Source organism: Notolabrus celidotus, chromosome 6 (genome assembly GCF_009762535.1).
Source record: "Notolabrus celidotus isolate fNotCel1 chromosome 6, fNotCel1.pri, whole genome shotgun sequence".
In the NCBI taxonomy this organism is placed as follows: domain Eukaryota; kingdom Metazoa; phylum Chordata; class Actinopteri; order Labriformes; family Labridae; genus Notolabrus; species Notolabrus celidotus.
Genome location: NC_048277.1, coordinates 31,693,627 through 31,720,928, shown reverse-complemented (window position 1 = coordinate 31,720,928; position 27,302 = coordinate 31,693,627). Strand labels below are relative to the sequence as shown.

At 40.2% G+C, this 27,302-nt stretch overlaps 1 protein-coding gene across 3 annotated transcripts in view; it reads right to left on the bottom strand.

Annotated features, from left to right (window-relative positions):
* Window positions 1–27,302, bottom strand: part of ptdss2 (phosphatidylserine synthase 2) — a 35,217-nt gene that overhangs the window by 4,756 nt on the left and 3,159 nt on the right. For all 3 annotated transcript variants that reach the window (XM_034685491.1, XM_034685493.1, XM_034685492.1), the window contains 10 exons: window positions 19,846–19,947; window positions 14,830–14,912; window positions 12,370–12,437; window positions 10,706–10,840; window positions 7,542–7,592; window positions 6,934–7,047; window positions 4,780–4,898; window positions 4,474–4,588; window positions 4,175–4,320; window positions 3,215–3,400 (listed from right to left, as the gene is read on the bottom strand). In XM_034685491.1, coding sequence (XP_034541382.1) covers window positions 3,215–3,400; window positions 4,175–4,320; window positions 4,474–4,588; window positions 4,780–4,898; window positions 6,934–7,047; window positions 7,542–7,592; window positions 10,706–10,840; window positions 12,370–12,437; window positions 14,830–14,912; window positions 19,846–19,947 — 1,119 coding nt within the window. The remainder of the gene's footprint in view (window positions 1–3,214; window positions 3,401–4,174; window positions 4,321–4,473; window positions 4,589–4,779; window positions 4,899–6,933; window positions 7,048–7,541; window positions 7,593–10,705; window positions 10,841–12,369; window positions 12,438–14,829; window positions 14,913–19,845; window positions 19,948–27,302) is intronic.

Below are 27,302 nucleotides of genomic sequence, written 5' to 3'. Positions count from 1 at the left end.
CGGTTAGAGCTCCCTCCTGTCTCCTGTCCAGTGTGTTCTGACCGACACCCCAGGGAAAGTACTATCCTACAGAGTATCTACCAGTATTGCCTATTTTTTTAGGATATGAATTTTTTGTTTGTTTTCTGCCAGTTTCACTTCATTTGGCTCATTCGCACAAGCAGGCACGCGTCCACACTTTGCCTGCGGAGCGTTAATGGCAGCGAAAGTCAGGAGAAAGCGGCAGAGCCCCATTTGGGATTACTTTGAATATGACTGTCTCTGATAGGAGTAAGTGCCTTGCAATGGAAGGTGATAAAATATGTGGACCATTTCTCAAGGGGGAAAATCCCACTAATCTTAAAGTCCATTTGAAAAGCTCACACAAGACGGCTAACCTAGCATACCTTGTCAAGGCAAGAGAGAGCACCCAGCCCCCTTACCCTGAAACAGAAGCTAACCCCCGGTCAGGCACACAGGCAAAAAAGACTAAAACTAATACTGAAACTAATAAAAACTAAACTAAAACTAAGCATTTTCAAAAAATAGAAACTAAACTAAACTAGCAAACCCGCTTCAAAAACTAATTAAAACTAAACTGAAATTAAAAACAAAAAGTCAAAACGAAATAAAAATAAAAACTAATGAAAAATGCAAAACTATAATAACCTTGGTTTGGACATCCTCAATAAGAAGAAAAAACTATCAGCACTGTCAGCATTAATGTGTTACTCAGAAATTAACGCCTACATTTTTTTAGATTGCAGGCGTATTTTGTGCCTTTTGACACACCATAGTTAACCTCCTGCTCCTGCTGTTGCTGCCATGATTGAAATAAACACCACGATGCCTTTGAATGCCACATTCCACTTTAAAAAAGCAACAACAAATTCCCAGACAGCTCAGTTGACAGGTCAAAAGTCATATGAGCAACCGGCTACGAGCTCCTGAGAGTTGAAATTCTGTCACATTAACGAGGAATCCCTGGACGTCAGCGAGTAATCAAATTATCTCAGATGAACTGCACACCATGTTGATGCTGTTTGGACACTTTGCACATGCCCTCCTGCATATATTTTTAATATGTGTAAGAGTGTTATCCTTTAAAGATATAGACACACATATATATATGTACACTGAATCAGAATGAGCACCTTGAAGCTGTCATTGTTTGAGATCTCACTGGTGGAACAGTGCAGCTTTTAATGCAACATATCTAAAGGTCAAGTCATAAAGTACATTTCATTGCAGACATTTGATTGTGTGAGTGTGTTACAGTGTATGGAGTTAAACTGATTTGATACACAAAATAATGGAATTCAATGCATGAGATTAAAAATGTGATTAATGGCGATTAACTGGTTAAATTCTGAGATTAATCTAGATTTTTTTTTTTAATGTTTAACAGCCATTCAAGCTTTATAATGCTTGTCTTCACTGCTTCCAGATGGAAATCTGCAAACTGTTGTAATATGCTGATTAAGTAACATTTTTTTTGTTTCTTAAAGATTATTCTTGGGGTCTTTTTCCCTGCCTTTGTTCAAAGATAGGACAGTAGACACAATAGGAACTGGGAAGAAGGACATGGGCTTGTGTCTGATGAGCCCAGGCCGCCCACTCTGTGGACTATAGCTTCTGTACATCAGGGTTCCCAAACTTGTGACTCCCACTGTCCCTTGAAGTGGTTAAATGTTGCTTCATACTTCATACTTCAAAATGAGTTCACCTACATGCACATGTGGCTGTGTTTCCTGTGCTGCTGTGAATTAACCTGCTGTTACTGATCCTCTTGTTAATGAACTGTTAGCTCACCCTGGCCATAACTTTAGGTGTCATCTGGGTACAAGAAAGGCAGGAAACTAATGAAATGTAATTATTTCAAATGTAACTATTATTTTTGTCTATGTTTTTTAAAATAATGGGTAAAATAAGCACATTTAGATTACTTAAAACAAAATCAATAATCTGGAGGACATCTCTCAATCCCCAATTGGAGTCTTGTGACCGCCCAGGGGATCAAGACCCACACTTTGGGAACCCCTGCTGTGTACATGTGGTGTACAATCTCAACTTTATCAATCCTGAAGGAAACTGAATGTTGTTCCAGGAATACTAATTCACTAGGACGTCAGAGGGTATTAGTGGCATGCTTCAGTGTCCTGAATGCACTGCAGAGTATGAATGGAGAAGGTGCACCATGAGACACTGGTTAGGATAATGGATGGTTCAGTAGGAGGAGCTGGCATGCTTACTGGCACAAAGAGTGTGTGTGAGTCAAACAGTTTCTCTGTGCTTCAATCAGTGATCTCCTGACTGTCATTTCTACAGTGTCAGCACAAGCTGGCTGCCATCTGTGCTCCTTAACCAGCTGCAATGTGAAGGAAAACTCCCAAAATGAAGATGATAGGTTTAACAAGGTGAAAAAAACTGAGGAGTGCCATGCAGTTAAAGGATTCATTTGAAGGGTTATCTGTTCTGTGTCGATGATCCCAAAGATCCTCTCAATCAAATCAATGATTTCAACAGTGATGCGTTAAATAAAATGATACAACACTGTACAACAACTGGGAGCGTCTCTCTCTTATACCTACCTCACTGTGCATGGACACTACTGCTGAGCAAGAGAAAGATGGAGTTAGGAAGAAGGGAAAGGAAAGGAAGGATGGGAAAAAGATATATGAGAAGCTTACCATGCTGGGGAAACAGGAACAGAGCTCAACAGAACGTGAGACAAACTAAAATGTAGCCGAGGTAAATCGCTGCAGAGGATCATGAGCCAAAGGAGGAAAAATCAAGGCCTATGAATCTGATTGGATAAGATCATAAGACCCGGTCATTTAAAACCATAACCATAAAATTTAAAGGCTTGTTGTGAGGAAACTAATTCTGGCAATTCAAAAGAAATAGTTGTTTTGAGAAAAGCTGAATGCAGAATAGCTGAACTGGATGTACTGTAGGTATTCTTTTATTCTAATCCCTTGTTTAGGGAATTATGAGACATTATGAGCTCAGTCTCTACAAAAAAACCCTCTCCTCTTTCCACACTCACACTTTTTCACTGCCAGAACAATCAGGACAAATCAGCTCTAAACTTCATCTGAACCAGCATATTTTATGGCTGCAGAGTGTTTCCAAAACTTCTACCAAGGGAGGATTGTCCTGATTCTTTTGCTTTGGAGCTCATTTTGTATTACCTCTCGTCATTTTACCCTGCTCAGTTAGCACCACTTCTTACCTGATGAAGAACCTCCACAGGGTCCAGGTGAAGATGAGGATGAGTCCTAGAAACCAGCACTGCATGACGACGAAGGGGATGGGCAGCATGATGGTGTTGGGGTCGTACTTGACCACTATGAGGAACTCCGTCACTGTGATGGCTGCTACAAGCCACGCCTGCTGACCCAGCTTCTTGTGGAACTTCCTGATGGGACAATGAGGAAAAGTGTTAAGGAAAAAAGATGCATCTAAGTGTAAGGAGTGTTTGTAAGTTTGCTTGCGGTGTTGGCAACACAAAATATATAGACTAAAACTGACACATTTTTTATAGTATAGATCCATCTTTTGACAGAGCTCTTGTTTGAGTAATCCATTTCTACATATGTCAAAAGGACATCTTCAAATAGTTTATGTCCAACCAGCAGTTCAAAACCAGACTCAAGCTTCTACAACTTCCACTATCCATCTCACAACTATCATCTCTCTCTCTTCATCTCCCTCTATCCCTCACGGTCTCAGCAGATGTGTGTCTAACATGAGTCTGGTCCTGCTGGAGGTTTCTGCCTGTTAAAGGAAGTTTGTCCTTGCCGCTGTAACTTGCTAAATGCTGCAAAGTGCTCTGCTCGTGGTGGATTAAGATGAGGTCAGACTGAGTCCTGTCTATAAGATGGGACTGGATCTTATCCTGTCTTGATGTTGGGTCTTTGTTAATAATGAAACATAGAGTACGGTCTAGACCTGCTCTGTTTGTAAAGAGTCTCCAGATTACTTCTGTTGTGATTTTGCGCTATGCAAATAAATACTGATTGATGAGTTGATTGATTTTATATTTTCAGACATGACAGACAAAGTATTAATCCTTACATTTAAGTAGCTGGACCAGCACATGTTTGGAAAATGAACACATTTTAACAGCATACAAAATTCTCTGTTACCCCCATGTAACTCCCCAAACCAGCTTCCTGCTGCTGCTACTCACGGGTCATCCATGAAGTCGTAGATTTCCCTCATGGCCACGCCTCCCACATTGACAAAGAAGACCAGACGGAGCAGCACCAGGTAGTGTTCAGGAGGCATCCACAACACGAACTTCAGGTAGAAGGTATTCAACTCAGCCAGAAGGAACTAAGGAGAGGAAGTGGCACAAGTCTCAGAGTGTAAGAAACCCTGCACCTAATATGTAATATGATATCAAATAAAAAAGTCTATGCATGCTCAATTTGGCTCATGTTGACAAGAAGAAATATATAAATCTATATAAAGAACAAGACTTCTTACCATGAAGATGATTCCCAACACAGCGAGCCAGCGACGGAGGTTTGAAGCTGGTTTCCACTCAAACTTCACCCAGCTGTACGGTGTGAACTGGAATGCAATACGCTTTATCTTCCCCCTGGAGTGTAACAACAGAGATAAGTTAGAAATAAACAAACATAATGAAGCCATGCTGTTTTTTTTGCAGCACAACTCTTCTTCTACAGATTCATTCAAGGAGAAATAAATCAAACGATATTCGAATAAACTAGATCCCGTTTTAGAGAGACGGTTCTATTTAGGGCTTAGTGCAGCGGTGTGAAGTCTTACTTGTATGTAGGAATGTTCCACAGGCCCTGCCACTGGTAGGGCTTCATCGACAACCAGGCAAGGGTCTTCATGCCACAGTAGATCCCCAGACCGTTACACACCAACACATCCATGATCCACTATAAAAGAAGAAACAACGTTATCAAACAGTGAATAGAGGTATCCACTGTGCTTGTGGAAGACTAACTCACACTTTGTTTTACATGTACATCCTCTGAGGCGCAACAGCCTTCTCTTTGAGGGTCTGTCTCTTTAATTTAAAGGTTATTTACATTGTATTATGTACTCTATAAATACATATAACACTTCATTCTTACTGGCTTAATTTGTTTTTACAGTCAACATGTCTTCATCACATCACAGCCCCTCTGTTTGTCTGTTTACATTCTATTCTGGTGCTCAATGCTACTTACTGATGTCTGCATAATCCCTCCTGCTACCACTCGTCTTTTTTTAAAGCTGTCCAGAGTCCTACCGGTGTGAAACAACGCTCTTATCATGCCACTAAATTACCATGTAATTGCTCTAATAAATAATGTAGAGAGAATGAAATAGCTTTGATGCTGAAGCAGCTGGCGTCAAGTAGCAGGATATTACTGTACTGCAATGACATCTGGATGCTTCATGGAAGACACCGCTCCATGTTGTACTATTTCTCTACAGTTAGCAGTTGATGTTTTTTGAGTCGAAGGGGTCTAATGAGAACATGTTTCAACAGTTACCTGCAGAGAAACTGACCTTGCTCATGCTTGTTCACTGCAGTTTATTCATATTTAACACCAATGTGAGAACAAAGCAGAGTCTGTTGAGCTTCAGATTTTTAAAATGAGAACTAGGGATGGGACATGATTTTCGAATGCTTGAATATTTGTTCACTTCTTAAAAATCGAAGAGTTAATGTGATTATTACTTCATTTTGAAGGTACTGTTTTCATCTCTTTTACCGGTGCCTGGTTATAAAACAGTATTCCTGCCAGACGGTGGCTATAGAGCGTCTTTAAACTGTTTGTTAACCACATTAAATAACAGAAGAAGAATGCTAACTGCATTAAAAAGCAAAAGAAGTATACTATATATAGACTGTATAAAAATGGACATAGTATCCGTGATGTCACCCATCTGTTCCTGAACGCTGTTTTGAAGCTGATCATAGCTAGATCCGAGCTAGTGTGAGGTAAAGAGGCGAACCTTTAGCATTTCGCTAACGGCCATGAGTACCCGCCTATCAATCAAGTCAGCCATGACCTTATTTGGGCATAACTCATAAGTTTAATATCTTTTAAAGTACAGAGTTATAAAAAAATTCACCCCACGTACAGTGTGTGCCGATAGAAAAATTAGCTCTTCAGACCTAAACCGTTTTTTGAACCAGGCTGAAAACATGTTTATTATTACTTTAAAGATCGCCTTTTTTGAATGGGTGTGTATGTGGTGCCTGGTGTTTCTACAGCCAGCCTCAAGTGGACGCTCGATGAACTGCAGTTTAAAACACTTCCGCATTGGCTTCATATTTTAAGACCGGAGGTTGGTGCTTGATAGAAGTTGAAAACATTAGTGACAGTCGCTGGAAATACATATGTAGTGGTGTGAGATTCAGACTGAGCATGGCTGTAAAATGTAAACATACACGCCATGCTGCTGCGTCACAGAAACACCGACAACTACTAGCACTAGCTGCTACTAGCAGCACCTCGTCCCGCCAGATTATGGATAATCACTGAAAAGATGCCAGAGATTATCGGATAGTATTTTGGCTTGAAATGCCCATCCCTAGTACCATGGCGTCTTAGTACCATGGACAATTAGCTGCCTTATACATAGCTTTTTTTTAATTCTAAGGATGAACAAAAATGATGGAAAACTTGAAAAAAGAGGTGCTCCAGGTTTAATGTGGACGTCTCTGAATGGGTATTCAAGGGATTACTATTTTACAGTTTTTATCTTCTGCCCTTTTGCTTTTCATCATCATCATCTTCTTCTTAGCACTATCATTATGACAATCTGCTAACTTCCTGTTTCTGCATTTCATCCAATCACAACCTTCAAAGCCCCTTGAAAATCCATCTCCTAAAAATAAAGATATAATCTGTGTTGAGGGCACAGCTGTTAATTCAAAGTGAGCGGAAAAAAAAAAGCTGTAATATTTATACGTACATGGTCCCACCAGCACTCAGAGAAGTTAGGTAACTGGTGCTCCAGGCTGTATTCCAGGAACTCAAACATGACACTGATTATCATGCACATCCACCAATCGCGAATCATCAGAGTCTGAGGAAGAGGAGAGAGCAAAAGGAGAGGGTGAGTAGGAGGAGGAGAGTGGCGGGGAGTGGGAGGAGGTCAGAGAGATACCATAGAAAGAAAGTGAACATTTTTCCCATTGCTGAAAATGTTACAGAGAACACCGGGGCGGTCCGTTTTTTCACACAGCAGCAGGCTGAAGACTCAGAATGACTTCAGAGATTTCAGAGGGAGGTGTTCCTGTACTCTTAACTCATGTGAACTACTTCTGGATGATTTAGGTGATGGGTTAGACTCATGGAAACCTCAGTGTCCTCAAATATGTGCCATGTGCAACCAGAAATAGTTGTCATTCCTCGCATGTTGACACAACATGCCAGATGTTTCTCTCCAAGCACACTGACTGACACTCATTCAGTCCAAACTGGGTCCTTCTTCACACAATCATTAGTAACAGAACAGTCAGAGCCCATCGGTGAGAGCACACAGGTGTAACATGTCCAGCCCACTCCATTCACACCTACCTTGATATACCACCCCAGGAAGTGAGCTGGAACAAAGCCATCCATCTTGTCCTGCAGAGACACAAAACAACAAGATGAATTAATCTCACATTTTCTTCACATACAGCTGCAAAGCCTCAATTTATGGTGGAATTACAAATAGTTTTATGTAGCATATTTTCACACATTGCCTCATTGGGGACTCAACACTGTCCTGTTGATTGTCTGAGTGCTCACACTGAATGTGCTAGAAATCTAGATGGCTCCCTCAGACATTTATTTAATTTAATGTGTACAGGGGCTTATGTGTGCATAAATATGTATATGTGTGAATAGGTATTAGTATGATATTTTTCTCTTGTTAGACTAGTTATGTTCATACTGTTCCTTGCTGTAAATAATCTGTCAATTTTATTTTTTGACTGTTAGTTTTGGGATTATTTCTATCTATTTCCCCCTTTTTTAAATTGGTATATATTTTTTATTTTATTTCATTTTTATATATGTTTTATTTTTGTTTCTGTCTGTTTTCTTTCTTATTGTACTTTCAGGCAGTGGCTACAAATTTAAGATAAGATAAGATAAGATAAGATAAGATAAGATAAGATAGTCCTTTATTCGCCCCAAATTCAAGTGTCACAGTAACAAAGTCGACAGTGCAAAATAAATATATGAAGCAAACTAGAGCCTATAAAGTAACAATTATTAAAAAGTTGTTACTTTATAGGCTCTTGTTTGCTTTATATATTTCTACACATGCCCTGGAGTTGGGGAATCTCTCTGAGAGAGAATGTGGAGGAGTTTTCAAAGAGTAACTTATTGAAAACACGACCCTACAGTGTGAGCACATCATCTAGCTTTAGCTGTGGGTCGTTAATGATTCACTTGTAGAGTCCAGTTGAGTTCCACCACAATATTTATACAGCAGCACAGTATCGATCGATCAATCAGACTTTATTTGTAAAGCACTTTTCAGTCCCTCCAGGATTTCGCGGGATCTTTTTGTGATTGTTGCGGCCCAAATAGCCTGAATTTGCGACAGCTTTTTGAAAAAAATTGCGGTGAAAGTTGCGATTTTTATTTTTTGCTTTTTTCCCCCCAATAACATCTCAGGGGCAAGTAAATACGCTAAATTACAGTTGTTTTTAGAAAACATTCTTGATGTGGCCACTGACTGTATTTTGATTCTCTTGATTCACAGAAAAATGCCATGAAAGGGCTGTATTGCACATTTACGACGGTCCCTGAATGTACCTTGCAGTGACAGAGGCACTTGACAGGCAGTTCACGCACTCTGAAGTGAATCTGCATCTTTGATGACTAGGAGTTGATCAAAACTTACTAAAGGTATCTGATGTATCACCAAACTGGATTAAATCAAGCTGTAGACGCAGAGCTTTTTACGGTGAGAGCGGCAACAACGTCAAACCTCAAACAGTAAACAGACGTCCCCCGGGTGTGTCTCTGTCACTAACGCACACCGGGGGTAAAAATCCTCAATGAAGATGAGACAGATGCGTGGAGGTGAGGAGAGCTGGTTCATAAAGCACACCTGCTGCAGGTAGAGACCAAGCGAACACTGAGCCCCTCAATCTATAAATTACAACGTTGTCATCGTCACTTGTCCTGCCTGCTGTCCTCTCTTTTCACCCGTTCTCTGTGCGTGTTTTGTTGTTGAAAAGTGCAGATCAAGTGAGGACTTACGTTTATGTTCCTAGGAAGTGAAATTGATGACAAAACCGATGACGTACAGGGGCTGAGGTTAAGGTAATTGGTCAAAGTTGCGGGAAAGTTGCGGTGATTGTGTAAAATTGCAAGGCCGCGAAAAAATCGCGCTGATTGGTTGAATTTGCGTTGATAGTTGCGATCGCAAAATCGCAACTTCCTGGAGGGACTGACTTTTTATATGACAATATTGTAACCCAAAGTGCTGTAGATAAAAATAATACCGGTAGTAATAAATAGAATAAATTAAATATACAAAAGAAAGACCCCCCCTAATCCCAAACCCATCCCACAATCCATATGCAAGGTTAATAACATGATATAAAAAATAAGACAGTATATGACTTTTAAAATGACTAAAATTTGAACTAGATAAAAATAAATAATAATAAATAAAGTAAGATAGGATAAGATTCAATTAAAGGCCAGACTAAAAAGGTAGGTCTTAAGTTTGCTTTTAAAAATCTTTATACTCTGTGTGGCTCTGGGTGTCAGGCCTGGGTGAAATCATGGCATGTATCTGATGCAACTCAGTCTAAGCAACCACTTCAACATTTCCAGGAGCTGAGTGCTTCATAGATGGAAAAGTACTGAGAGAAAACATCCTTCAGAACTTTTTGGGGCATTTTTAACTAAAAACTAGTTTAATGGTTGAAGCTTGTCAAGCACAAGGATGATATGTTTTCTCATCACTTAGGGCGGTTTGGAATATTTGGTTGAATAAACAAGCTGAGTGAATATAAAGCCTTGGGCTGTTAGTTTTAAAAGGTTTATTTAAAGCTGTTTTCTGAGATTTATTGACCAAACTGTTAGTGAAGAACATAATCAGTGTATTATTCAAGGATGGAAATAATGAGATGCTGCAGCCCTCCTCTATGTTCCAATAATTACAAATAATTAGTTCACACTGGAACCAAAGAGGAAACATAATAGTTCATTCAGTTTGTCTTCTACCTTTATAATTCAAACTATTCTGTCACTGAATGTATTCTTCAATATTTAGTCTTCATTTGACATTTGAGGAGGGGTGCTCCTGTAGATTATCTGTCATTTAGTGGAGATGTGGGAGTTTGACCCACTCTGAGAGACTGAAATCAGGCCAACAGTAGAGCAAGCTGTGGGTCATGACAGCAGCAGCAACAGCAACAGCAGCAGACTTTCCCTGAGGGGGAAAGAGTGCCTGGTTCTACTGACGGACCATAATGTGCACCAGAAACAAGCCTCAACATCAAAGCAGCATGCAGACACACTGACTGTGTCTGTTTGTGAGTGAAAGGGAAGCAAGGGAGAGAGAGAGAGGCAGGGAGCACTGGAGTCAGAGGGGAAGATCGAGGATAACAAAGTACTCTGGGGATTTCCCAGGAAGGCAGATGACTGCAGACAAACTTGAGAAGGCTTCTACATGATTTCAGATCTGCAAATTCAAAATATGTCAGAGGAAAATGATTGAGCAGTCTTACCCAGATGTTGTGGAAGGGGTCAGTGTTGTTTCCCGGGTCGTACATGAGGCAGTTTCCTCCATAGTCGCGCTCGGGGAGAGCTACCCCGAGCTTGGGGTCGATGTACTTCATGAACTGTCTGCCATCATGCACGGTCTACAAGTCACAGAGTTTAAACAGAAAAGTTCTATTAGCACTTTTTGTCTCTGAAACAATGCTTTCATAAAGATATACAGAGCTGGGACAGTTAATGTTGAAATCTCATCTCCCACCACAGGTTATAAAGGGAAACTGACATATTCAAAGGGATGAAAATGATTGAAGAAAAACTTCTTTAAGTGATCAAATTGTCAAAAGTTCAAAATAACTTTTTAAAACTGATATCACAGATCACAAGATAAATAACAATCTGAATATGCTTTTGCAGACTCTTTCTGTGCAATTTAACATTTTATACACACTGTTGTAAAACACCTTTATGATATTGGAAATTCTCCACTGCACTTTTAGAAGCTGTTTTTCTTCTGTCTGTCAATAGGACATCTTTGATGCACACATCACAGCTGCTAAAGGAGGCTGTCACGAAGCTGCAATCTTTTAGACGGTAGATGGATTAGTGATCTAAAGAGGGGGCATCATGTTCATTTTCAGGCTTCATATCATCCTTATGATAGCTTTGTATTAGCTTTACATGATTTACAGCTTGGAATACTGTTGACTTATCAATAATTAAATAAGTTTGGTGTTTGAAAACCCTGATTTCAGCCTCAGTCAGAAATGCTTCATTTCAAACACTGTCTCTTTAAGGTCCCCCCCTCCCAAGAACTCAGCACTCCAGAAGCCTCCACCACTGTTGCAAGGTGGCTAAGTTGAGTTTCTTTATCTAAATTTAAAGTTGTATATTTATATTGTATATTTTAGAGACTGAATCTGATCCAGAAAGTTTGGATAGGGACTAAAACAAAAATCTCCAGCAACAAACAGAGCAGGATGTTTCTGTCATCGTCTTCTTTTAAGGAGATTCACCGATCAGTGATGTCATGATTTGAGCAAATCTTGTCTCCCTCTCTTTTTAAGTTCTCGTGTGACTTTTTGACTTTCAGAGCAGCCTGTGGTCTCATCCTGGGATTACTCTACACACAGTTTGAAACTCTGCCCATGTTTACAATTGACAGCCAACATTTTAACTTAACACTTGTGTGTACAATAGGAAAAAGCATGATCCTGCTCCTTTAACTTCTTTGAAGAATGTTCAGGCTTACGTAAAAAAAACTCTTCACCAGCTGCAAAGTGTTTCCACAGTCTGGCACAGATTTGGACGTTTGAATTAAACTGGGAGAGATAAAAAGATGCTTCCAAGGATTGGAGAAGAACTCTTAACAAAATCCTACATGTTGGCAGCTGTTTGGGTCTGTTTTCCAAACTGCATTTCACTTTTGCACCACATGTATCCTCAGAAAGTAGCTCCTCTGACTTGGTTAATATATGAATCCAAAGATTTCAGAAGTGTTTCTTCCTTGTTCTGGGGATTGAGACTGGTAAGAAACCCAATGAAGATAAATATGTGACGTCATCAAGATACTTCATGATTGCATGTGATCTCTATGAGGTTTGCCCTTTGGTGATGAATGTTTTCACTTAAGTGTTTCAGCCCATCATGACTTCAGTATCTGAGCAATACCAACCTGGAACAGGATGAATATCAGGAACAGCTCGTAGACGACGGAGACGCACAGCCAGAATCTCCAGTAAGCTACAGAGAGACAGAGGAGGGAGAGATGGTGAGAGTTGGAACAGCGGCTACAAAGACAGCTTTCATGAAGTGTGTCATGACATCCGATGAACTTTAAGACTCCTCTTAGTTTCTCTGATGAATTAAAAATAATCTACATTTTGTAAAATCTCAACAGAGTGTGAGTGACGCTTGATTCTACCATCACCCAGCTATTTCAGTGCTGCTTCCTTCAGTCAAAGCCTTTCTCGGTTGATGTTTTAATACATAATTACTTTAACAACATAAATTGGAGCATGCTTTTTCTGTTATAAAGGATCCAGAGATATTCAATCATGACTGAGTCAGTGGGAGTGTAACAGATAATTTGGCTTCCATTCAATTTCAGCTCCATCAGTGCTTCTTTATAACAGCTCACACAGAGGGATAATAAATTATTTTAATTATTTTGTTAAAAGCCTAAAGCTCTCATCCAACAAAAAGGATTAACTCAAACTGTTGTTGTTATTTGTAAACTGATGTATAATCTCAGTTTGCTGTGACGCTCCCCTCTGGTGAACCACGGGGAGTCTCATGTTGTAAACTTGAACTCCCTCTGGGTTCTTTTCCCAGGATGCACACACGTGTGATGCAACGGCAACAAGATGCACAACAACTGAACCTACTTGGCAGGCTCAACAGGTCACGGAGTATGACGCACACATCAAATACACACACACACACACACACACACACACACACACACACACACACACACACACACACACACACACACACACACACACACACACACACACACACACACACACACACACACAGTTCAACAAACTCCCCTCACCTTTCAGCTCACACAGGGAGAAGGGAGCAAGAAAAGACAAGTAATGCAACAACACAAGATCAAGTTCTTGCCCGGCTACTTCACGCCTTCAGCAACCGACAATACTCAGCACGCGTCTTCATGTGACATCCACACCCTGTTATCTTCCTTCCTTTCTGTGTTTCCCTCCGGAGTTGGAAGGAAACATGTGTGGGCCGCAAGATGAGTACTCTGCACGACTGACCTGCTTTAAAACCTCAACATGAACCACTTTTCACACACTGCACTGTTTGTACTGGCTGACAAAACCACAACTACAAGACAAGGTTAGATGGCACTCAGATATGAAGCTAATGCTCTTATCTGGAGCGAGTGGCAGCCTTGACAAAGCAGGCTCATATCAACTTAAAACTAAGGTGAGGGTGTTGCTTCTGCTGCAGTTGAAGCCTTATAACAGCATCTTTTTTCAGTGTTTGTGTTCGTGTACACGTGAGAGACACAACCCGACAAGTTCGACCACTTTTCCCTTCTGCTCTCCCTTAAAACAAGCAGCTAACACAACTCTGAACTCTTCACACACACTCCAATGCTGCTGTCTTATAACAGAGCTTAAACATCCAAACTGGAAACAGACATCTGCATCAGATCTGTGAGATTATACCTGCCGGCCAATCTTACTGAGGCTGTGATATGATGCTTTATTTGCATGTCTGTGTATTGCCTACATCTCACTCTCATAGTGTGTAATGAAACCCTTGAATAAGATTATTGTACTGCATTGAAAAAGCAGCTCACTGATCTGTGGGAGTGGTTCACGTGCTTCAAATGGAGTGAATCATTTTCATGTTTTTTCATGTCTTTTCATTTCTATTCAAGTCTTTATAACTTCTATGAGACCAAGTCAGATGATGCCTGTTTGTTTGTGTTCCATTTCTTCTCTAATTGATCTGAATGGACTTTATCCTCGTAAGGAAAACCCCCGACCCGCCTTCCTGAGTTCTCCATTTACTCAGTTGTCTTTTTTTAATTTGACAATAGCATTATGCTACCGTTTGTGACGACTGATCAGCAGCACTCAGAGGATCTCGATTTCATTCCAGAGTCAACATATGCTTCTCATATGATGCCCCTGATAAGATTAGTGGTAACAGTGCTCAGGTACTCTTTCCTCTCTGTAGAGGAAATAAATGGAGGAAGAATCGATGCATGAGCCATTAGACAGGCAGACTAAATACCTGAGCTTCCAGTGATAACAGCATGATATTTAAGTCGAGTAAAGATCCTGACTTGCATTCTAATGGCAGATATTTTTGGGATAAATCAGTCTGTAAACAAGTGTTTTTAATACTTATGCATATTGAACAGATGCATTATTATCATAAAGATGTAATAGGACAAATACATGTCACATAAATTGTCTGCTCCAGCTGTGTTAAATGTTCCCTGCATGGCTCACTACATGACGCCATAATAAGCAGTTCTTTAAGAATTGAAAAAAGTGACATCAAAACCACCTGACATGAAAAGATGAAAATAAATCCATCAATCTGGAAAAAGCTGGTTCAGTATTCAGTGTGTTTAGTGTCCTCTTCTTACCTGGATGTGGTCGGGTGAAGGGTCCATCTTTGGCCTGAGTGACACCGAAGCAGAGGAACACCAGGATGCTTGCCACAATACCTCTACAGGAGCAAAACAACAAAGAGAAAGGGATTTAGTTTGATTTGATGTTACAGTATGGGCAATTACAGATATATTCAAGCTGGAACATTTGAAAGAATTAGCAGTAGAGTCACATCACTTACTTTTTATACCTTGGTTTTTAACCCAGCATGAGAGATGTGTGGTGCCTTTATGTGTTTATGTATTTTTATGTTTGATCCATTTTAGACTTTCATGCTTTATGCACTTCACTGTTTTTATTCCTGCTTTTTATTCACTGAGCAGCACTTTGAGTAACTTCAGTGTTTCTAAAATGGGCTGAGTGCATAAGTAGAATCCAATTGGATTAAAGTCACTCACAGCTGACAGAGAAATTCCTCAAAAGATGAGGGTCGTCTGTGTGAAGCTGGAAGTTCTTTTAATGATAATAATAATAATAATAATCTTTATTTCTATAGCACTTTTCTAAACAAAGTTACAAAGTGCTTCACAGAAAAACACAAAAATAAACAAAGAAAATAAAAAAATAAATATATAAATATATAAAACAATAAATATATATATAAAAAAGTATTATAATAATAATAAATAAATAAAAATAAAAAATATAAAGGAACTCCAAAGTACTAGAATGCATAATAAGACATCAAGAGGCCTTTTACAATAAAATTGTTTTAAGAAGTGATTTTAAATTACATACAGAAGTAGCACGCCTCATTTCAGCTAGTAGGTCGTTCCACAGTTTAGAAGCCTGGACTGAAAAAGCCTGAAAGCCCTTGGACTTCAAACTTTTAGATTCATAGTGACACAAGGCGATCTTTAAAGCCCCTGTTCTGGGTTTAAAACATTGTTTACAGGGACTTCTTGGGGGCTCAAAATTCAAAGCATTGACTTGGTTGGAAAGCAAGCCTGTGTGAGATTTGTGAGAGAGGAACTCAACGTCAAACTCACTGAGGCAGATGGCTAGCTGCTGTATGATTGTTAAATGGTCTTTGTTGGAGGGTACTTAGAAGAAGATTGCAATAGGATAATACAACGTTAATGAAAAACTATATAGAGCAGAGGGACATCTTCTTGTCCACAGTTTCAGCAGATGATGACAGAGTTTTGAGTGAAAGAATATTCAGGGACTAGTATTCTTATTTTCTGTGTCGACTGAAATCAATTAAAAGCTCTTCAGAACACCATCGATGTAAGAGGTCTAAATATAGGTCCAAAGACCAGGACGGGGAGCGTAATGTGACATAATGAGATTTCACATGAATCTGGAGGCCAGTCTCAGCCAGCTGAGCCACTATCATTGACCTTATTATAATTCCCTCTGTGTTTACTCGGAGATGAGATGAATCCCAACCTGCTGCTCGGCTGTATCGCCTTTAATCTCCGCTGTGTTGACATCTGAAAACTAAAGAGAGCGGGCGACAACGCCGCTCTTAGCTTACAAATGAACAGAAGGCTTCGCAACTGGACACACAATGAGATTTCAGGCTCAGGCCTGCCAACAAGTGTGGGGGCATTAGTGTGTGTGTGAGTGAGTGACTGATTGTGAGAATGAGTGTGTGTGTGATTCTGAGAGTGTTCGTTGGTGTGTGAACGGGTGGTAGTAACAAATTAGTCAAAAGGATGATGTTTTAAAAGGAGAGTGAGGGGATAAGTGTTTCCATTAGTGTGTGGACGCATACATGAGTGAGATTTAGACTCTCTGTGAGTGGGTGTGTGTGCGTGTGTGAGGGTGTCCGCTGCTGCCAGGAAGAAGCTCTAGGGTCTTTATCCCGACGAGCCAGACTGCGCTGACTACAGCAAATCCTGTTAAGAACCGTCCCACAATCCCTCACAAACACAACCACTCACTCTCTGTCACACACACACACACCATGTTTCCAGCTTCCTCTCCTTTTCACTGTTCTAATTAAACTCCCACACACAAAGGCACTTTTTCTCGAAAGGCAAATTAAAATATGAACCCGTTTCCTTATCAGTAGACTTAAACTAATGTTCTGTTTCTCGCAGTTAATTCATAAAAGCTGTGAAAACAAAGCGGCTCTTTTGAGGTGTTAAATAATCCTCACATTCCTGAGGTGGTTGAACATTAAGCTAACGTACTAACTGTCATCAGATTACTGTGAGTCAGATAAACAGACGTGAAGAAGCCCAGTCAGTCACAGTGAGAAAATCTGTGTGAGCTCTAAAAAAGCAAATCTAAAAATGTTGGAATTAAAGTGAGATGTTCCTTTAACACTCTGAAAACAGGCACTGGAATTTAGAAGCAGGGGTTGAGTGCATGATCACCAAAACTGATGTAACTCTTCTCTACTCTACCAGAGAGGGATGAACACCACTGTAAAAATAGCTGAAATCAGTGTACTCTTAATTTCCAGTAAGCTTTGCAAAAATTGGACTTAATTATTTCAGTTTTTAACCAACTACAACTTGAGAGTTAAAAGAACAGAGAGAACCATCAGGGTTAAAGAAGAGGCTCTGTGTGATACTTTGTTCTGCAAGGCCAGAAGCAACACAAAAAACAAGCTGCAGCCTGAACTGTGACCCACAAGCGGTTTTTGCCAGATGACTCCTACATTTAGGGTTAGTAAACAGTTACTTATCAAAAGCATCAGTAGCAGTATGTTAATTCATAACAACACAGGAAACACAGCCACATGCTCATATAGGTAGGCTAATTTTCTGCAGACAAGCTAAATGAAGCCACATTAAATCATAATTTGAGGGACAGTGGGGGTCTCAAGTCTTTAGCACCAATCTTTTGGGGGTCGCAGGCTGAAAATTTTGGGAACCCCTGATCTAAGTGATACTCTTCTTTTTTAAGTGGTTTTGTAAACTGGTAAATATTCTTGCTGGTTTGGATTAACAGTACTTTTGTTCCCATTTTAACTGTGCAAAAAATGTGTCTGAAGTTCAAAAAGCATGTTTACCAAAAGTTTGGAAACACCTTCTCATCCAAGGTTTTGTATTTATTTTAATTATTGGAAACACTGTAGATTAATACCAAATACATCAAACTATGAAATAACATATATGGAATTATTTAATTAAAAAAAAAGTGTTAAACAAAGCAGAATATGTTTTATATTTTAGATTCTGTAAAGTAGCCCCCCTTTTCCTTCATGACAGCTTTGCACACTCTTGGTATTCTCTCAGTCTGCTTCATGAAGTGGTCTCCTGGAATGGTTTCTAATTAACATGAGCCTTGTCAAGAGTTCATTTATAGAATGACTTTCCTTCTTAATGTGTTTGAGACCATCAGTTGTGTTGTTCAGAGGTAGGGTTAGCACACAATGGATAGACCTATTTGACTACTGTTGTAATCCAGATTAGGGCAAAACCAGATTATGTCATAGTTTTGGTGTCTTCAGTATTAATCTACAATGTTGAAAATAATTAAAATAAATAAAAACCATTGCATGAGAAGGTGTGCCTGGTAGTGTATTAAAAGCCTGTCTTCAAGATGAGTTCTAGACTGAAACAAATAAAAGCCTGGGCCGCTAATTGAGGTAGATTCCTCTGAGCTGCCGTAGACGTCCTCCTGCTGCGGATGTTCTGGACTCAAGCTGATACGGACGTGCTGGACTCCAGCGGCAACAACTTCTACTACTCGTCTCATCACTATCACCTCTCTCTCTTACTCCCCTCTATCTGTCTTTCCAGACCCAACTCGGTCGAGGCATGATGGCTGTCTAACATGAGTCTGGTCCTGCCTGAGGTTTCTGCCTGTTAAAAGAAAGTTTTTCCTCGCCACTGTAACTAGCTAAATACTGCGATGTGCAATGCTCATGATGGATTAAGGTGGGGTCAGACTGAGTCTTACCTTGTCTTGAAGTTGGGTCTCTGTTCATAATTTAACATAGAGTGGTCTAGACCTCCTATGTTTGTAAAAGCGTCTTGAGATAACGTTTGTTGTGATTTGGTGCTATACAAATAAAGGTTGAAGGTTGAAGGTTTTACAGTAAGTAAGGAGAAATGTAGACCCTGGGTGACATGTGATTTATGAATGATAATGACATAAGATTTATGGGTGAAATATTTCAATAATGACTGGTGCATTGTAAAGCTTTATAAATGACTAACATTTGCATGTGATTACTGTACTTGAAGTGGAGAGATAGAAGTATCTGATCAAGACTTGGTATCATTAGATACTCTGTTTTAAGCTGGTAAGATAGAAGTTGGGCCAAAAAGAAAAGTACCAACTTCTTATTTGCAGTATTAAAATATCAATACACATGATGTTGACAGAGAAAAAATTGTACGTGACGTGTCCACTAACCCTGTTTTTTTGGCTGACAGTGCCTGTTTTCTATTCAAACCCAATGTGATTCTGTGTTTCCAGCACTTAGCACAAAAACGCTCTCAGTTAAAACACCGCCGCTCTCATCAATGTCCCTTCTTGTTCACCGACCAATCAGAATCAAGAAGAGGCGGGACTTCTGATATCAACTATGTTAACAGCAATTGCTGAGGTCCGTTTCTCGTTAATATGCTGTTGAATGAAAGCAAGTATGATGCAGTTTAAACCAGACCCAAAGGTCACTGGTAAGGGAAGTGGAAGTGCCGTGGGACAACTTTGGCAACCTAGCATAAAAATAACGCCTCAGTGGATAGACCATAATGCTGCTGGGAAAAGGAAGTCATCAAATTTGAAACAATGAATTCTGAACCTCACCCACTCTGCGCCAGCCTTGTGGCATCCAAGTCGTGTTGAAGGTGGCATAAAAAGTTGCAACCCCCCAGAAAAAGACATCAAATAAAACCCTTTTTCTCTTATTTCACACACAATCCGGTGAATCATTCATAATCTACTGCCTTGGATTTATCATAACCTAATCCAGTGTGTCAGATTTGAACAAACCTTGAAACTAATAGCTCTGTTTACCAATAAAACAAGCTTCCTGAGTGGATTCAAGGACACTGAGGAAGTGACGGGTGCAGCCTACTGACCTCTTGGTGTTGTAGGCTGTATCCTGGGGTGTTTCCTCCAACAGTGTGACGTAGACCAGAGCACAGGTCAGAATGAACAGCACTGTCACAGTATGGGCTCGCCTGCACAGAACGAGGGAGATATGGACGTTAGAATCATATATACAGAATAGAAAACTTCCTAAAAAGCACCAACAAATGACAAGAATAGAAAGCTTTCAGACTCTGAGCTTGTGATTTAACACTTTGTCTCTATTAATCAGATGTTCATATAACGCAGGAAGTGGAGAGGAGATAAAACAGCTGAGTTGAAACAGATTTGTGGTTAGAAACTGGGTTACCGCAGCAGGAAATAGTTTAAAGGCTTTTGAACAAACAAACCATTAAATACTCAGGTGATGTGATTTTTATGAGTCACTTCCACATATTCTAAATCAAGGACTGCAAGACAGAAAGAGTCTCGATGTGCCTGGGACCAACATTATCATTAAAGGCTTTGAGAAACCTCAGTAATAATATCTGTACGTCTGTGGACTTGAGTTTAAAGTCCACGATGGTGTCCTTGCAGCCTCGTATCTCTCAGCAGCAGGGAGCACACCTTGGCCTTTGTCTTACTATAGTTACATAGATTAGTGGTTAAAGTATACATCCATGCTATCTGTGAGACGTATCTCAACTCAAAGGGCAAAGTTGTGTTTATCCTGTCACTGATAACAGTTGTGCAAAGGTATGCAAAGAGCGACCCCCAAATGTTCAATAAAGGAGCAGGAACAGGATGAAGTGCTGCAGTGGGGGAAAGTTGTTGAGGATACAAGTGCAGGTAATTAATAGAGAAAGAAAATATGATGGTCTAATACTCTACTTTGGAATTCAGATTAATAGCTGCAATCATCTATCATTAGTTTTTGCATAGATCTGCATAAAATCCTAATTTTATCGTTGCTGCTATACGAGCATTTTCAGTGAACAGACTGCAACAGTCCATCCATCCATTATCTTGACCGCTTATCCCGTTGGGGGTCACGGGGGGCTGGAGCCTATCCCAGCTGGCTTTGGGCGGAAGGCATGGCACACCCTGGACAGGTCGCCAACCTATCACAAGGCTAACACAGAGAGACAGACAACCATTCATGCACACACTCACACCTACGGGCAATTCAGAGTGATCAATCAACCTGGCTGGCTGCACGACTGCAACAGTAATAAGTTAATTAATAAGGACAATTATTTTATGTTAACAGGCATTTCTTTCCTAATCAATATGTGCACATGTCCCCTTCAGGATGGAGGCCTTGGTTTAGCATTACTCAGAAGTAGACAGATGAAGCTTCAGAGAGCTATCAGCTGACCTCTGAACGTCAGTCTAGAAACCACAGCTCCAGACCACATGGAGTCTTGTCGAAGCTGTTTCTGTAACTCTGATGGATGGAAACATGCACTATGATGAAGAGATGGTCGTCTATCCATTGGACGTCTGGTGGTTCAAACCCAGGCAAGAAATGTTACCTCCAAACTGACTCTGGTGGCTGTACCAAAGACTGTATTAATAATGGACATAGTATCCGTGACGTCATCCATCTGTTCCTGAACGTTGCTTTGAAGCCAATCGGCGGCGGCAGCCATATTGGAAATGTTGAACTCAACATAACTACTGTCGAGCTAGAGGCGGGCTTTGAGCCTCCTAGCCAACAGCTCCCATAAATTGGGACTGTGCAATCATTTGATCACTTGAATGTCTGACTGTTGAATGCTGTGTGTCTCTTTGTTTTTATTTATTATTTATCTTTATCTACTCTTTTTTCTTTCTTCTTTTACTACTGTTCTTTTAATGCATCTTTTTGCACTGGAATGGGTTGCACTTCAATTTCATAGCACAATTTACAATGACCATAAAGATATATTCTATTCTATTCTTCATCTGGAGTCCCCGGCAGGTCAAAAGAGAGTTCATGACAAAAAGATTGAGATCAATAACAGATGGAAGATTTGGCATATTAGTAGTAGTATTAGTATGACTTATTATGGATTCAGGTATTATTTAATACCGCAGACACCCAACAGAAATAGTGAGTAATATGAGTAATAGTTCATACTGTAAGCTCTATGTATATTTCTTCTGTATTCCTCCTCATAATGTTGTCGTAATCTTGAAAACGTAAACCCACATGGCATGTTTTTCTGAAACTGTAAAAGTATATTTCTAGCCAATGAAACTAATCGCCAAATTAGAGTTTTCTGGAGAAAAAGACACAAAATGATCAGATTCTTGTTCCTTTAATGTGAGTGTTTTCTTCTTTCTTCACTCCTCTGTGACGCCACGCTGAATGTTTTTCAATTATAGTGGAAGTAAAGCTTCTCAGGATGTCATTCTGGGTTTTGGAAAACACTGACCGATGTTTCTTTAAACCATTTTGTGCATGGACTAAACTTATGAGAAACGGGGAATTTCCAATGAAGCCATTAGCTGTAGCCACATATTTATAATTAATGGTATGACCCAAAGCAATCCGTGGACTCAGGCTCAGGGTCGATCCATGCACTTTTAAAGGCTTGACCTATCACTGATGCTGCGTTTGTTCGCTCGGGGGTGCATCAGCTGTCAAATTTACTCCAGTCAGCTCGCTTAAAACATCAGCGTGCTGCCGGGTGGGTGACCTGGGAGCGAACTTTGACACTGATTGTGAAGTAAATAAACCTCCATGAATAGGATTGTTTTTAAAAGAATCATAATCAATACATGTCGGGTAGCATTCGGCAGAACAAACACACTGTGCTCTCTTGAGGACAAAGTAAAGACCATAAACAGCATGTGTAGTTTGTTCCCCTCAGCTCATCAAACTAGCAAAACAACGCACAAACACCAGACAGTTTCCCCCGAGCATGTTCTGTGACATTTGCCTGACAGAGCTGCTCTCCAGAGAGGGTAAAGGCAGTCATAATGAGTCACTTCAGAAAAAAATAAACTGTTCATGTTTCCTCCCATTAGGGAAATGTGAGGCGGCGCAACAGTCAAACGCTGTTATGTGTTTTTAATTGTTCTGGAACAGCAAACAAGGTCAGTGGAACGAGACGCGGTAGCTTTCTCTGCCACTTGGTATTTACAGATTCAAGTCTTAGAACTCAAAGGAACCTGATAACGCTTTCAAGCCATGGTTTTAAAAAAATGCCTTATCTGTAACGAGACCATTGTCACCTGTCAACCTACAGAGCGTCACCCCCCACAGTCTGCCAGCCCTTTGGCCTACAGTCTGAGTTACAGACACGGTGAGCCGGGTGTCATTAGCATGTTCTCCCTGCTCGAGCTCCTTATCCAACCTGTTTGGCAGGAGACACGAGGGAGGGCTTGGCTTCTCCCTTGCCTGACAACCACGCACCACTGCAGGGAGAGGAACCATGCAGCGGAAACACTTTGAGAAAGTGAGCGACAAGACAAACGTGGGATCAAATATGACACTTATATTGAGCTTCTGGATGGAACAAAGATTCAACTTGGGAAACTGTTTGATGACCAATCAGTGCATAATCTAATCTGGATCACATAACCTTGATGAAAACAGATTGACTTCACTGATTTAAAAGACTTGACTTCATTTAAAACAACATCTTCTGCAGCCCGTTGTGTTTGACCACAGCCGGCTCTGGTTTCCATGATGTCACCACCTTACAAGTCACAGGGTCACCCTCCTTGTGACACTTAGATAACATCAAATCCAGTTATGAACTCAATTTTCCTCTAAGTGGTGTCACCACCCTGACTAAAGAGTTCCTGATTCAAAAACATGTTAAAAATAAAACTTTTTCCGAGGTATTTTTAGAAGTCTGAAATCACTGTCAGAAGGGGGCTTTGGAGCTGAAATGTGTGGGCTGCGATGCTATTTAGGGAAAAGGCGAATGCAGTGTGCCAGCACAAATGTTTGCTTCATCAGGCTGAGTTCTATATAAGGGTTATCTGAGCTTTTCCGATGTTATCAGAGAAAAAAAACACTTTGCCAACTTCATCCTGTGCCAATAAGACGTGATGCATGACCCTGCTAAACAAGCAGGGGAAGCGGCCTCCATCAACAGACGGCTCTTTGCTGCATCTCTTTTACACAAGACGACCAGAATGCTTCTGTACAGACTGATAACAAACACAGTCAGATCTTCAAAGCTAGGATATATGAGCCGATCAAAGCTGCATTGATACACTTCAATACATCAAAGCAGGATTATATGGTGTATATATATTTAAATGAGTGTGCATGCTCTAATGTGATCAGAAAACAGCATTATAGTGATTAACAATACAAGTGTGCAAGGGTTAAATCAGGCTATTTTTTCTTACCCTCAGTGGTGCATATTCCTCCCTCTACAGCCTGTTTTATTTGGTATAGTCACGTGACTTTTTATCAGCTATCATGTCAGTGTAACCTAAAATAATCCAAAGTGTGGAATGCTACTGAAAACTGCTGATAGTTCTGCAAGGTAAACAGCTACAGCTGCAGCTGCAGTGCATGATCAGTGTTCCTTTGTGACAAACTGAGAGAGCCTATCAAGCAATGTGAGGCATCTTTAACAGATATCAAAAATACACAGGCCTGGTTAGCTCATTTCTCGATCGGCACACACTGTACGGGGGGTGAATTTTTTCATAACGTGGTAATTTCAAAGATATTGAGATTACAAGTCTTCCAATGAGAGGCACAGCTGACTTGATTGACAGGCGGGAACACTATAGCTGTTGGCTAGGCTTAAAGCCCGCCTCTTAATGCCAGACTCGCTCGACAGCAGCAATATGGGCCTACCATGTGAGCAGAAGTGCTGTGTAATATAGCAATGATTATTATTGTGTTGATTTAACATGCAATAAACAAATACTAAAGTTTGCATATTTGCAATAATCTAGGGCAGCTGGTCTGCAGAAATTTAGACACCTATGCACATGTGGCTTTGTGTCCTGTGCTGTTATGAATTAATTGCTGTTACTGATGCTTTTGTTGATTAACTGTTCACTAACCCTGACTCTAACCCTAACCTTAGGAGCCATCTAGCAACAAAAAAGGCAGAAAACTAATGAAAATAATGTATTTGCATGGTTTTAATTTCAAATTGAATTACTTAAAAAAATACATATTTTCAGTAATGGACAATATACAACATTTTAGATTAATCAAAAACAAAAATCATCTCGGGACCCCCAATTAGTGTCTGGCAACCCCACAGAGAGTCCCGACCCCCACTTTGGGAACCCCTGATCTAGTGGTCCTGTGTCCATTCTGCAATCTGCTTTTTTTACATCAAAAAGTCTGTCATAGTTTGTATTACTTTTAGTCTTGTTTTGCATGCAGTGTATTGTGCATGATGATGAAAATGCAGTCATTAAGCAGAGCTGCTCCACTGTGACAAAACCAAGTGAGCCCCAGTCAGGTTCACTGTAAAGTTTAGATGCAGTATCTCAATATTGCATCTTCAAGAGCAGCTAAAACAACTGCATTAATCCTGACTTGTGTTCTTAAAGAGTGATAATCAAACTTGTCTCTTGTTCTGGAGGCTTTAGTTTGTGCTCAGTTATGCTCTATAATGCAAGTTAAGTTTCTAAATGCATTGCCCTTTTAAAAGTTCACTTCAATAACTTACCTAACAAAGGTATCTCTGCTGCACATTAGTTCCTGTTAAATCCCAGAATATAACAATACAAGGAAACCTGGATGCCAAGGTCCCAACACTGTAATGAGAAACTCTCATTAAGCCTTCTCTCTGGGAGGACAGGTCTCCTCTGCTGTCGAAATATATTGGACAGCTTAGCAGATTCTTCCTGCCCTCTTGCTTTCCCACACACAGCAGAGACGAGAGGCACACAGACACACACTCTCGGGCTTAAATATTCTTGAAGCGACAGGTTCGAAGGGTCAATGCAGCGATACATTACAGACGACTGCAGGGAGAGAGAGAGAATGTCACTTTTCTCGACATTCCTGGTGCCAGCGCTAACATCATGCCACATGCATCCTGCACATGTCAGCATGTCCCTGTAAGTCCCTCGTGTGTGAGAATTTGTGTCATGCATAACTGTGGTTTACTGCATTGTCAGAGTATCTGTCTTGACCTCAAGTGTGTCATGTAACTCTCTGCTCAAGGTGCAGGCAGGGATATTCACTATCGGCTTGTTAGCAATAAGCTCTTAGCTCAGATGTGCATTATAAGCATCAATTACAGGCCGGGAGAACACTTTACAGATCACATACATGTGCAGTACTTGATTTCCGGTGCAATACCTCATAACCATGTGCAATATTGTAATTTATTCCATAAGATATTTTATTATTATATTCATCTACTTCATTTGCACTCTGGCTTAGGCTAAGTTAACTTATTTCATGTGTTTAAAAGTACTTATATACCTTTCTTTGTACAGATATTACTTCTATTTTTATTTAGATTTTTTGGATTTGTGTTTAGGTTTATATATTTATTGTCCTCACTGTCTTGTTGTGTCCTTACTGTCTTGTTGTTAAGTACCAGTGTTCCCTTCACCACGTCAAATTCCTTGTGTGTGCAAGCTCACTTGGCAATAAAGCTTTCTTGAATCTTGAATCTTATAGGCAAAGCTCATACAGACAGATAGTGAGATATGAGAAAACATGTTGTTATATATGGAGGTCACACGGGTCTGTCTTTCAGTTCACCTACCCAGCCTGTCCCCATAACACATGCATGTTGGTGCAGTTTTCTCCTGGTCCAGGTACCACAGTCCCCCTCACAGCCTTGCAGCGTTACTGTTTGACGGTGCATTATTGACATTAGAAAAGCACTCACCAGAAAAAGGTGTTAGCAATTAGCTCTGAGCTCAGATGTGCATTATAAGCATCAATTATAGGCCGGGAGAACACTTTAAAATAACTGTTAACTGAACTCTGAGCACCAGAACATCTTGGCACCGGAGCAGGCCGTATCCCTCATGAACAATCACACTGGCAACCACTAAAGAGTCCTGTGACAGATCACATACATGTGCAATACTTGATTTCCGGTGCAATACCTCATAACCATGTGCAGTATTGTAATTTATTCCATAACATATTTTATTATTATATTCATCTACTTCATGTGCACTCATGCTGAGGCTAATTTAACTTATTTCATGTCTTTAAAAGTAATTCTATACCTTTCTTTGTACAGATATTATTTTTATTTTTATTTAGAATTTTGGGATTTATGTTTAGGTTTATATATTTATTGTCCTTACTGTCTTGTTGTGTCCTTACTGTCTTGTTGTGTCCTTACTGTCTTGCTGTTAAATACCAGTGTTCCCTTCACCACGTCAAATCTCTTGTGTGTGCAAGCTCACTTGGCAATAAAGCTTTCTTGAATCTTCAATCTTAAAGGCAAAGCTCATACAGACAGATAGTGAGATATGTGAAAACATGTTGTTATATATGGAGGTCACACGGGTCTGTCTTTCAGTTCACCTTGAAAAGCTTTAACACACCCAGCCTGTC